The 13,945-nt window shown below is 41.0% G+C and overlaps 1 protein-coding gene across 1 annotated transcript in view; it reads right to left on the reverse strand.

Moving 5' to 3' along the window:
- The window catches only part of ARFGEF3 (ARFGEF family member 3), a 92,478-nt gene that overhangs the window by 69,603 nt on the left and 8,930 nt on the right, over positions 1-13,945 (reverse strand). The window contains exons 3-4 of the mRNA XM_075707898.1: positions 5,459-5,540; positions 1,649-1,780 (exon numbers count right to left, since the gene is read on the reverse strand). Of these exons, the coding sequence (XP_075564013.1) occupies positions 1,649-1,780; positions 5,459-5,540 (214 nt within the window). The remainder of the gene's footprint in view (positions 1-1,648; positions 1,781-5,458; positions 5,541-13,945) is intronic.

Here is a 13,945-nt window from a genome sequence, read left to right on the forward strand (position 1 = left end):
AAACAGAAGTTTCACTTTGTTCTCAGTTTCTTTGTTCTTTGCTTTCTGTTTTTTACCATACATCCATTTTGCTGTGCTTTTAGCCAGAAAAGGATTTGTACATTAAAATTTCACTCAGGAGAATGAAGTGTTTTTTTTAAAAAAAAAGAGTGTACATAAATAAAATCTTAGGTTTTGGCTTGGGTTTTATGTGGTTTGGTGTTCTGGGGTTTCGGGGGTTGTTTTTTGCTTCTCACATATCAAGACAACTTGAGAAGATACTCATAACTAGTAAAATACAGTGCTCACATTCTTCTCAGCATGGGGGGCAATGCATCACAGATGTATGTCACAGTTTTCAAAGAAACAGTGCACATGCAGATTCTGAATCTGCAACACCCAAGAAGATAAAAAAGTGACTTGCAAAAAATTACTGCATACCAAACCAGACCTGCTGGTTCAGTAGTGCTACTTCTTAACTCTTCCCCTTTCCCACTGTAGAGACAAATGAGGCAGGAAAGAGGCATGCTGCATTTGGGATGCAGACCTGGGTGTCACAAGTTAAGCCAGTACGTGAGCAGAAGACTGCTCCCATAAAACAGGTAACAGTCCACACAAATACTCCTCCCTTTTTTATTGCTGCTAGGCTCACCCTTCTGCAAGTTCTGACACTGAGTCATCTTCAGTGGCAAAGAGTACAGCTAGTACAGAGCAGTAGTACAGCTAGTACAGAGCAGTTTCAGAGTGGATAACATATTCATTAGAACAAGGATGTCACATGTAAGAAAGAAATAACATACCTAGTCTATGCACTTAGAAGGAAAGGACAGTCAGCTAAATAGATCCAAATATACCAATCAGTACTACGAACAGTGAACATACAAAAAGGACCACCAGGTTTGTTACAAAATGATTTCGACCAGTGAACAGCTATAGCACAACAAACCCTGTAGTACACAGTTTACCCCTAAACATCTGAGAACTATCCACCACCATACTGCTTCACACAAGTAATGCAAGTATTGGAAGTCACTTTTTTATGACAGTACTGGCAAGTCAGGCAACCAACCCAATGACAGGACAAGGAAATTTGACAGTACCTCCTGGCAGCTGAGCTTCCTAATACACACAGGAGAATGCTAAAGCATTTCTAGAAATGGAAGTTTTCACTGAGTACACAAAACAATAATTTCCCTTATGCACTAATCCAGGGACATTTTGGTGCCTAAACAAATCATGCTGCATCATTAGCATTTTACAAAGAGAACATATAGCTAACAAACTAGAAAGCACCTACACACACAAAATTCAAAATTACAAACCTGCACAGCTCACCTCATGAGCACTAAATCTCAATAACAAACACAAACTTCCAAATCTACAAGTCATTGAACTGTGAACTTCCATGGAGTGAATTGATTGTCCTGTTTCAGTTTGCTAAAACTGGGACCACCAGTGCACTGACTCTCAATATAAACTATCTCCTATTTAACCCAGAGAAACACAAACCAAGTAGAAATGAAAACAACTGACATCTGCCAGCAGGAAGGAAGCAATCAAATACTGTCCTAAGGTGAAGATTTTCGAAGCAACAGCTAATTTGTTTGCTAACCCCAGCGTTCAGTCATGCAGCCTCTGTTGCAAGCACTGATGTGTGTGAAACACTAACCTTCATCACTTCAACCTGCAGGTCTTCGTTGAGCGAAGGAGTCACTTTGACAGCATTCAGCATCTGATTAAGCAACTGTTTCTCATCTGAGTCTGTTTCCACAGATACAAACCTCTCATCAGACAGCAGCTTCTGCAGAGAGAAAATGGCAATGTACAGGTTGAGACAAAACCGCTGTAAACTACTACACCTAAACCTGTTAGTGTTTGGTACTATGGTGGCTAGGTTTTCTATGTACAAATTTCAAACTGATCCAGTAATATAAAAGTAGAGCAAAAACTGGGAGATCTGTGCCACAGTGAGGGGACAGTTAACATGTTTTGAATCAGCTGCCACTCTGGTATGATCTTTCCCCATCCCATTTCTCCAGTGTCCAGAAGAAAGCAGACATCGTAATTGACGTGAGAGATCACAAACCACTCCAAGTATTGCCCTCAGCAAAACCTCTCCACATTTTAGAAGCGGGGAGAGGGTGGAACCCTTGCGCTCCCCCCAAACCCAAAAAACAACAACAAAAACCCCACTCAGCCTAGTGGGCTGGCCTCAAATTAGCGCTAGCAGATACCCTGCCCCGCAGGAGACAGAGTCAGCTATCATTGCACTCACTCTGATAGGGCACAGAGCACAAGCACTGTCGAGGGGGCACTTCTGATCACTGACAAGGTATGTTTTGTGTCATTCAGAAGTTGACTAATAATGGATGCAATCAAGTCCTCAGGAGGAAGAGTACTGTTAGCAAGTGACTGGCATGAGGACCACAAACATGCATAGGAGTGCGTTCAATAGAGATTGACTGAACTTCAGACTGAATATTTTCGACTGATCAGATTTCCTTTGCCAGGAAGAAACGAGTATCCAAGCCAGTATCTCCCAGCATGGCCCGTGGCACTATTTCCTCAGAGTTCTACTAGAAATGCCTCTTCCATTTAGTCTATAACCACCTTCATGGATGCCTCTTATTAGTGGCAGGCATCCTGCAACAAACATATCCACTCAAGTCTTTTCCCAGGTCCAATCTTCTTAGAAGCTGCCATGACAGAGCAAAACTACTTTGTCTTGGTCCCCAGGAACACAACTTTGCTCTGTCCCATTGCAGACTTTGAGCAGCCCACTTCACCCTGTATGTTCTGCATCATTTTTGTACTGATGCTCCTTCCCAGATTCAACTCTGTAGCACATTTCACTGGTTCATTCCTGCTTCTTATTTTCTATGCTTCTACTGGTTTTGGCTGGGATAGAGTTAATTTGCTTCACAGGAGTGCATAGGGTGCTGTGTTTTGGATTTGTGCCCAAAACAGTGTTGATAACACACCCATGTTTTGGCTATTGCTGAGCAGAGCTTAGGCAGCATCAAGGCCTTCTGTTTCTCACACTGGCCCCCCAGCAAGTAGACTGGGGTACACAAGAGGCTGGCAGGGGACACAGCTGGGACAGCTCACTCCAACTGGACCAAAGGGATATCCCATACTACATGACACTGTGCTCAGCAACAAAAGCTGGAGAAAGAAGGAGGAAGAGGGGTGGACAGGGACATTCAGAGTTAAGCCACTTGTTTTCCAAAGTAATCATTACATGTGATTCCTGGAGATGGCTGAACACCTACCTGCCAATGGGAAATAGTGAATTAATTCCTTATTCTTTTGCTTGCGCATGCAGCTTTGCTTTCTCTACTAAACTTTGTCTTAGCCCACAAGTTTTCTCACTTTTACCCTTCTGATTCTCTCCCCCATCCCACTGTGAGGAAATGAGTAAGTAGCTGGGTAGGGCTGAGCTTCCAGCCAGAGTTAACCCACAGCAACATTTTAAAGAATTGCCAACATAGCAGTATATCAAATGTTTTAGCATTGTACAGCCTGATGCGATTTAACTCAATTTACAAGAGAAATAATATGTTTTTCTACATAAAGGAGAATGTTTAGTTTGGTATGACAGATATGGAGCTACTGGAGAAAGTCCAGGGAAGGGCCACTAAGATGATGAAGGGACTGGAGCATCTCTCTTATGAGGAAAGGCTTAGAGAGCTGGGACTGTTCAGCCTGGAGAAGAGAAGGCTCAGGGGGGATCTCATCAATGTATATAAATACCTGAAAGGAAAAGAGGACATAGCCAGGCTCTTTTCAGTGGTGCCAACTGACAGTACAAGAAACAATGGGCACAAACAGAAACACTTCACTGTGAGGGTGACCGAGCACTGGCACAGGTTTCCCAGGGAGGCTCCATCCCTGGAGATATTCAAAAGCCATCTGAACACGGGCAACCTGCTCTAGGTGACCCTACTTGAGCAGGGGGGGTTGGACCAGATGACTTCCTGAAGTCACTGCTAACCTCCATCAACCCGTGATCCCATGACCTACTTCTGGTAAAGTCAAATTGTACTTCATCTCATTTTTGTCTTTTATCCTATTTTTTAACCTATCTCCATAGCATCAGTTGTGTGGTTTGGTTTTTTGTCCTTCATAAAACTTCACATATCATAAATGCAGATGAAGGACTGTATTGTTGCCTGGATTACTTTTTTAGGCTTCTAGATAGAAGGTAAAACTCTTATTTAAGGTACCATGCTGCAAATCCACAACTTTGCAATTCCAGTTCTTACAGAACTCAAATGCATGTGCAGCAAGTTAGAAGAGTAAAAAGACAAATTTTATCTTCACTGAGAGTTCCCAAGGAAGTTATACTACAGTGAACAGTGGGTCATTCATAATTCCTCCACTATTCTTGGTTGATCATCACTCTACAATGCTCTTCTAACGGGTATACCTGCACTGGTACAAGAGCGGACATATGTTCGAGTCCCACTAGTCTACCGTTGCTTTCACTTTAAAAGCAATGTGCCCCCCTCCCCATATATCTGAAACACAGGGCACAGGATCTCAGAGTGGGACGCGAGTACTGTGCTGCAAGAAGTTGATACACGTCTTCTGGCAGAGCCCAATAATTACAGTAACCCTTCAGAAAGTACCTTTTTTCTTTAGCTAGAGCCTCCTACAACCGTGTAGTGCCCCAATATGGGGTACTCTCTAACCAAATGCCTGACACCTCATACGCTGAATTAAGTGAATTTGAATGATCCATTTACATCCTTATACTCCCGAAACAACTTCATGCTTGCCCTTTGAGGGAGAAATTTCTTTTTGGAAAATGGTGGCATGCATTTTATGCCCCAGCAGTGTACCAGCCTTTTCCACAACTAGTATCCCCCTAGTGATAAGTATTAACTGATACATACTCATTTGTTCAATTAAAATAAAGGTAAACTGCTTTAGTTTTTATACTGTCAAACACAAGAGAGTCTTTTTGTTGCTTGTGCTGCACTGCTGTTTTCTTTTGCAATTTCATAAACTTCCAAATCAGATGTTACTCCTACTGTTTTCAGTGTACAAAAAAAACTGGAAAGTGCCCACACATGGAGAATGCAGCTCCCAGACCCTTTATTAACCTCTCCATCTTTCAAGCACTGCAGTCCTCTCTTCTAATCAAAGAAAACAGAAAAAGTTGACTCAGTTTAGTTTCTAAGACATTTAGCAGTGGCAAGGCTTACTAAGAGTAGCACAGGGCCACACATGGAAGAGTACATCTCCATTCCAACATGGAAAGCCAGGAACTCCCACCTATCTGCAGAACATTTTTGGCTTCTACAGAATCACCAGCCTTTACTTGCATCCTAACTATTGAACACAGTTACAGAAACACGAACATTATTGTTAGGTCTATCAAGGATAGAGTTTTTCTGTAGTATTTTTCAAAAGAAAAGCCTAGATTTCCTTGACACCCACTGCCTACTAACACGCTCCCACTGTAGAGCCATACCTGCATCCCTGCTAGAGCCTGTTGGGCCAGCTTCATGCTCTTTGATTCCAGAGCCAGTTGGAGAGGAAGGAGACACTTCTCCCTGAGGAAAATTAAAAAAATAAAAGTGAGAGGGAACAATGGAACTGAAATTGGTATTCAAAGGAGCAATGTTCTAGAAGGGCTGTATCACTTTCTGTAAGGTAACGCTTGCATACAGTAATCAAGGAGAATTTCACAACTCTGTGAAGCACTTTTACCCTGTAAAGAAAGCTGGCATATTTCCTCACAAACTGTTAAGAATGGCCTTTTAATTGAAATTTCACAAAATACTTCCCAACTGTTAGCCCTCTGTGTAACATGCATGAATGTGCAAAGCATAAAGAAGGGATTCACAGTTCACTAGTGGTCCTTCAACTCAGTGCGATAAGCATTACCCTTCAGTCACTTACCTTCTGCTTAATAATCAGGTTGTTAGAAAAGTGGTTTCATAATCCACTTTCTGTTAGTCAAGTTTTGGTCTATGGCCTCCTCTCCAGTACAGTAGTACAGTACAGTACTGATTTTTTTTTTTTTTTTTAATTTGGTGACCAAACCAAACAGTGTCTGGAGCTGTGATTTCTCTCTTTGCTCCTTAACAGAGAAGGGCTGCAGCATCTGAGGAACACCTAGTAACCACAAGCCCTTTAAGGAAATCCTGCTAGTTGGCAGGAAACTCATTCCTGATCAGAGATGCTCAGCCCATGTCCAACTGCACTCTCCCTGAAGGTTTGCAACACTTCATTAGGTCACATATCATAAGAGGCACTTATCTGTACATACAGAGTCTTATTTTTGCATTTGAATACATATACTTGCTTATGGCAAACCATTCTGTGCCAGGCCTTAAGAGTCTTAGTTCTTCAACAATCTGCACTACCCCCCAAGGAGCCCTTTTGGAATCGCATTAATTTCCTCCCCAAGGAGACAAGTGTGCGCAAGGTAAGAAGGAACAGAAAACAACTAGTTGAGTCTTTTCTTACCCAACTGGAAACCAAAAAGCCCTGACTTGTTCCACTTGAAGTATTCTTCTTTGTCAAGTCTCAATGCATTCAAATACACACCCAAACCCCCTGTCTTTTCAAAGCAGAGACAAAGATGTTTAATTTCTAAAAATACCAAGATGAAGAGGTTTTCCTCTTTTGTTCTTGTGAGTGGCTTTTGACCTGAATTTGCTTAGTTTCAGCTGACCCAATGATAAACAGTTTTATTTGCGCAAAAGTATATTAAAAAAAAAAAAGTATTGACTAACTCTCCTACAACTCTAAAGGTTCAAGTTCCGACACAAATGAAACACATGCAGTAGACTAGCGTGCAAGTTCTGCTCCTCTCACAAGCCCTCCTTTCATAACTAGCTAAGGAGAAGCCCTAGGTTAGAGCAATAGTGATTACTGGAGTTTCAGACATATTTTCAAAGCTACCTAAAGTCATGCTTTGCCACAGTCTAACCTACCAACCTCCCTCCAAAACTGGTAGTCTACAACCTGAACTTGCTTTTAAAAAACTTACATGGAGATTACCAAACACTGGCCACCTCAGCTTTGGGGGTCCTAGCTTGTAACTCCTTCACCGGATCCTGCTTGCAGGTGGGACTGAATGTCCGCTCTGAAAAGTCCACTCTATTTTGAGTGTGTTCACTTGGTATTCCTTTCTCTCCACCTTTCCCCCCAAAAAAGCACAAATCACAAGCTACCCCAAGGGACACAAATCTGCTATTTGCTCTTTGAAATGCAACCCCTTTCTTTAATGATAAATTAAAGACTTGAGAGTCATAAGCATGGCTCAGTTAAGCAATCTAGCAAGCTTCTGTACTTGTCAAAGACCTCTTGAGAATCCACAGGTCTTTTCATATTTGTGCCTTCTTCCCAGGTTACGGGAATTTGTAAAAGGCCGTTTGGCATAACACCACAAGAAGCTTTTTAAGAGAAACATGAACTACACAGATTTCTAAAGAACTTGAAACAGACTACATGTGTATCTTAAAATAGGTTTCTAACTAAAAGCTAACCATTTGCTTTATTTAGGATATTCTGAGGAACAGGCAGGCACAAAGCCCAGTTTTCTCAGAAGCTCCTTTCTTGAGTGTTTCTGGAATCAATTTAACTAGAAGGACTCTTTAAAACCTGTGAGTTTAGCATCCAAACCAGCTTGAACTACAGAACATCTAGGAAATACTTCCTCAGACTGTCATATCATCCAGATCTACAGAAACTGCCAAAACACCTGCTCCCAGGGCTCAGACATTAATCCTCTAGCCAGTACAGAGCTGGCTACCGCCTATGTATCTACTGCCAGCTTTGCCTGGATCTGTGAACATATGTAGCATGCAGGTAAATTGTGATAGGACTTTCTAGTTTAGAGAGGTGCCAGAGCAATACATCTCTAACCCACAAAGCACCTTTAAGTGCTAACTTTTATATTGTGACTTCAACATACTCTGTCTGTTAAAAGTTGTCACTGTCACCCTCTGGGGGACAACTCATGTTTGAAATCAGTTGTTCATCAGGTGCTAAAACAAGGTGCCTGTGTATTAACTGGTACTCAATCAGCCAGACACAGAGTTAAAACAGAAGGAGGGGAAAAAAAGAATTCACCATAGTGTATAGTACTAACTGCGGGGTTGCTAAAGAGTGGTGATTATTTAGACCTGCACCTCTTCAGGGCAGAACACCACATTTCTTTTAGACTTTCTACAGTTCACTGCAACAGCATATACACATTTGGGGCATTATTAATACACAACAAACTTATTCTCACATTAAAGTGGATTGGAGACTGGGAGGAGAGGGGAAAGGAAAGGCAGTCATAAGTCACTGGACTAGATCCAGTTCAGTCTCATTATAATGAAGACAGGTGGGAGCTCCTATGGCTTATGTGTAGCTACCCTGCACACCAGCATGTTGCCTACCATCTGTCACCACATACTGCAATGAGCAGAGAACAATGAGAGCTGTTTCTTGAGATATCTCCCAAAACGAAGAGCAAAACATGACAAACAGGAGGATGGAAATTAGAACAGATTCAATTAGCTGAACTTCCCATCCTTGCTAAAAATGTTTAACTGAAAATCTAATTGAGATTGCTGCAGCCTGTGCTCCCACTGTATTCTCGGAGAAAATGAATTGCCATTGTGTCATTTCCTGTTCTTGTTACACACTCAGTCAATTAAATCTTTAGCATTTCCAAGCTACAGCTATAAAACACCTGCAGAGATACCTCACAATATTTGATTAGCTTGAGCATCTTCCACACTTCAGTTCGACCTGCCATTTAAATGCATCATCGGCCAGTAGGAGAACACAGAAGGACACGGCAGATAATCCTCGGGCAGAATGGGAGAGGACGATGTAAATTAACACAGTCGGTCCCTACTAAGGTCTACCACTTAAGAACTGGATTCAATAAGGCTGCACAAGAGATAATGCAGACCAGAATTTGGTCTCAGAGTGCAATGAAGAAAGGATTGAGGTTTCCTCTTATACCTTACAGCCCCTTTATAATTCCACCTAGTTTTCAGTGGTCCCACACCATGTGATCTCACTGCTTACTCCACTCTCTGCAATTCTATACTGTCAAGAGACAACTCATTGAGGTTTTGTAGTGCTACACATGTAAGACATTTTACATATGTGAAGTTCTCAGAATAAGCTGGTGTACATCAATATACTTCAAAGCACGTTTAAGAATGTTTTCCATTTATGTTACTGTACAAAAACTAGGTTCACACTGGAACTCCTAAGTTTCCATACTGATGCTTGCAGGTGTGTACATATATACACATACAGTTTAGGCACAAATACCAACTTAACCCTGAATAAGATGAGTCAACTACAACACAGAGGGGACATGAAAGGAAGGGAGCACCTTTGACTTGGGGGAGGGGAAGCTACCAAAAGTTTCAGGATAAGGTATCCTGGGCATTGACAGATGAAACAAGGTAATGAAAACAGAAGCTAGAGGGAAGAAAGAAGTTCAGATGGTGTAAAGAAGGAATGATAGTGAAGAAAAAGGATGTGCTCAGATATAAGTGGTGTACTATGCTAAAATCCACACTAATTGCATTCTTTGCATATGTCCACACAGTGGTGTTCTCAAAAGACAGCTCAGTTTAAAAAAACAAAAAACAAAAAAACCCCAAACAACCCCTCCCCCCAAAAAAAAGAGAAGGGGGTAAAGAAAAAAAAAAAAAAAAGGCACCAATAACAGATCCTGGCTGTAGTGTTCCTTCCCTGACAGTGGAAGAGAAGACAGGGATCACTCTTTACCTGCTGCTGTTGTCTAAGATCACCTGTGCAAAGGATATGGCGAAAGTCACCGCAGAACAAGGGTCTGCAAGAATGATTTTACAGCACAAAAAGTAATTGCAGAGATATGAATCAGCTTTCCTAATCACGGTGTTTCTATTAAAATCTGGTATAACACATAAATACTGAACAAATGAATATAACATGATGGCAGCGCCTTCCCTTCAAAACAAAAAGTACCAACCACCCTCCTGTCCTGACCCAGAAGCCCAGTTTAAAAAAAAACCCAACAAAATACTTATATAAAAACATATATTCTAAGGCCAGCAGAAAAGAGTAGCCATTTGCACTAACGGGCACTCCATTAGAGAAAATGGCATTTGGTAAGTGTGGACCTTGTTACGTGCAAAACAGAGTAAGCGCAGAGTGCCAAGGACAAAGACTCGGTCCTGTTCCTATTGAGGCTACCTGGAGTTTTGTCACTAGACCTTCACGGTATCTGGACTGAATCCCAAGTGACCTGCCCAGGATCAAGCAAAAAGGTCAGAGACAGAACCAAATGCGTAATCCAGGACCAGTATCTCCAGGAGCACAGGTTGTCCTTTCTGAGCTACCCCACTCCACAACTGTTAGCTTTGTAAACGGCAGAATGAGTCATGAGAACATAAATAGCCTTTACACTCAGCACGCTGGGTTACAACGACCTTTCTAGTCATCCAAGTTTGCCATGGCTCATCAACCTACCTCTTTCCCTGCAGGTCTGTCACAAGGGATGCTATGACAGGCCAGTCAAAACAGACTGCCAGAAAGGTCAGAGCAAGACAGATTACTATTGTAAGTAAAAGATCATAAAAATCTTTCTATCCTCATTGTAGTGGAAAAAGCCTCTAGTGAGAGGAGAATAATGGCTCATTAATTCACTCTCATGATGAAAATTGTAATGAAGATAGGGAACGGCCCAATCTTAACTCCTTCTTAGTGCCTGGAACACAGTCTCATGGCCCACCTTGACCTCCACAATACTGACTTAGGGATGGGGGCACTATAAATGAAGTATCTGTCACCACTGTAAGAGATATTTCCCTTCCTGCAAATGGTGATAACCATATTAATTTTCAGAAATGGGATTAAAAATAGAGAAATTAAAAATAAGACATCTCTCTGCATTATCTTCCCCCTGAAAATTACACAGCAGAAGCAAAATTCAGAACCTCAGGGCTTTATCAACATATATTTGCACTCCACAGCAAAACTCACAGCCCAGTCAAAGAACAGATAAGAATTTGATTCACAGCTGTTGCCATTTTCTGATATGCTGTTTGTTCGACAGGATAACAGACACAGCCAGAGTCTGACATTTTTCGGTCAGAGTAACACTGACAGTTCAGAAGAGCTTCTCAAGTCTTGGCTCTTAAAATGGACAAAGTATCACAGCATGTAACTCCATTAGCCTCACTTACTCAAGCAGAAAAGTTGGCCCACCATGAGAAAATAAATGGTAAACATGAATTCTCAAAATTCTGGAGGTACTCCCAGCTGTTACCCTTAAATAAACCAAACAGAAGCAAATATTGTCCCTTTACAAAAGGGGATGATTTAATTTGCGTAAAACAAATCCCAACAGTGTATATATGAACATACATACATATAAAAGTAGAAATATTCATAACTCTTCTTTTCCTGTGCTAGCTTAGAGAACATTGATATAAGACTCCACCAACAATTTTATGGTTCATAATGGAAGAACTTAAAACCTGGTGGAGGAACAGGAAATAAATATATCCTTTTTCAAGCAACAGCTCTTCAAGAAGAAAGGAGATTTTAAGTCCTTTCTCACATTCTAGAGAAATGATTAATTTTATCTACAGCAGAAATGCGACCATCCCACTTACGAAGAGTATTACAGTTGAGCTCAGACAGAAGTTTGGAGCTTGCAGCATACAAATAAAGGGCAAGTTGTCATGCCTCTACAATGCAGGAAGTCAGACCAAACCCCTCCAGCACTAAACTTTGTATCTCTATGCAAAAACAAGTTTGTTGATAGTAGAGACCTCTTAGAGCAATAGGATAAAAGACAAAATCTGAAGCCTTCCAGTTAGAACCCTCCTTTCCAAGAAAAAAACCCAACAATAAATTATCTTTATGATGCTGTACCACTACAAGATATTCATGCACTGTTAAACAACTTTGGTGTTGCAGCGCTACGTAAGAACGAACAAGCAGTCAGTGTTGCAGTTCACAGGTCCTGAAAAAAAAACCAGTTGAGAGACTGCTGTCATACGATGTTGATAAAAATTCTGACATCCTTCAGCAGGGCCAGGATTTTACTACAGTTACTCACAAGCATAGAAACACTTGTGTGCATGTTTCCCATGTCAAGAGATTTGCCTCTCACATAACCAGGTGAGGTTCCACCTTTACTAGTAACTTTATAATTTCTGGCTGAAACACAGGTCAGGTTGGACAGGGCTCTGAGCAAACTGATCTTGTTGAAGATGTCCCTGCTCACTGCAGGGGATTAGACTACATGACCTTTAAAGGTCCCTTCCAACCCAAACTATTCTATGATTCTATGATTTCCATTTTTCTTCCTCACCACTTGCAGCTTCTTTTTTAAAAAAAAATTCATTCTTTTTCTCCCCACACAGTACAAAACTCTTCACTTTTATCCAGTTACAATGGAAAGGCTTCTTTTCATATGACTTGAGGTTTAACTCTCCTTTTCTTTCTGTATCTGATTCTCCCTCACCTCAGCTGCTGATATCCGCTCTCTCTTGGACTTCCCTCTGGATCTCCCCTCCAGCTCAGTATTTCCTTTCTCCATCCTCTTTGCTTCATGTATTCCCCTCTTCCTCTGACTCCTTTTGCTTTTCAAACCAAGACACAAAGTAATCACTTTACCCAACGCTAAAATGAACCTGCCTCTGCAGGGAAGAATATGAGTTGCTAATCAGAGGACACTTAATGATGTAGGGAAAAGAAAGTGAGGAATAATGCCTAAATGTAACTTCATACAGTTTGTTAGCTAAAACTTTAACAATTTTTCAACCTGGAATGTTGAATGAGATTGCAATTTAATACTGCTTGGTATTAAAAATGTGACACAGTGGCATTTCTAGTTTTTGTTATTTATATACTTTCCAAGAGAAAATGGATTTGCCATAACAGCAGAAGTACAGCTCTATTCATGGAAAAGGCAAACATGAACAATTTAATATTCCATCCAGCCTAATGCAGCCAAGACCACAGAATTCATACAATCATAATTAAATAGCTCAGCACAGTCACTCAGCTGGAGAGCGCTTCTAAGGTCATTTGCTTCTTTGCTATACTCACTAATAACATCTTGATTTCAACACAAACACAAAGTTCCTACATCAGAGCCTGATACTGTTGTCAAGATGAAACCAAAACAGAACAAAACCCATAAGCACACGATGTACCTTTGCTTGAGAGGAGAGGAAGAGAGACAACAAAAGATTCCACACAATATTAAAGTGGACAAGGCCAAAATAATAATCAGAATGCTTCCAGTCTCCAAAGCTGTAGTGTAATCTCTCTGTGGTAAGTTATCATCACTTTCTCTAGAACATCCACCCCAGTAGATTTTTGCCCTTTGTGCACAAGGTATGACAGCCACTTATTAACTCTACTCTTAAGGAATTTGATGACACACGTAAACCTCACAAAGTCTTCATTATAAAGTAATATGTACCCTTTAGGTGATTTTATTGATTATCATTTGAAGCACAGCACGAAGATGAGGTGAGAAGCAGAGTATCCATCCTTAGTGTACACCTTCTGGCCTGAGGTAGAGCACATGCTGGACTTGCTCAGCCTACAATTTTGAAAGCTTATCAAGCTGTTCTATGAAACCTCTCTTCCCTGTACTTGGTAAGCCTGGAAGGGAAGCTGAGGATTTTTTCAGTGAAAACATTTTTGTTTCAAAATTTCAGTACACTGAAAACAACAAATAAAGCATCTTATGAGAATTAAACTTCCATCACGAGAAGTTTTAAAATGCTGGGATGGGGTAGGATTGAGGGGACAGTAAAGAGACACAGAGGTACTATAGCATAAGCATCTTGCAAATGACCTTATTTTCTCCATTACAGCTGAATGGCCTAGAGTTAGTTACAAAACAGTTTGGTGAAGCAATGGGAGGATGAGGTATATTTTTGGTCATTACTAGGCACATTCTGAAGGTTGATGCTGCAATCTGCAA

The sequence above is a fragment of the Pelecanus crispus genome, chromosome 3, assembly GCF_030463565.1.
Source record: "Pelecanus crispus isolate bPelCri1 chromosome 3, bPelCri1.pri, whole genome shotgun sequence".
In the NCBI taxonomy this organism is placed as follows: Eukaryota; Metazoa; Chordata; class Aves; order Pelecaniformes; family Pelecanidae; genus Pelecanus; species Pelecanus crispus.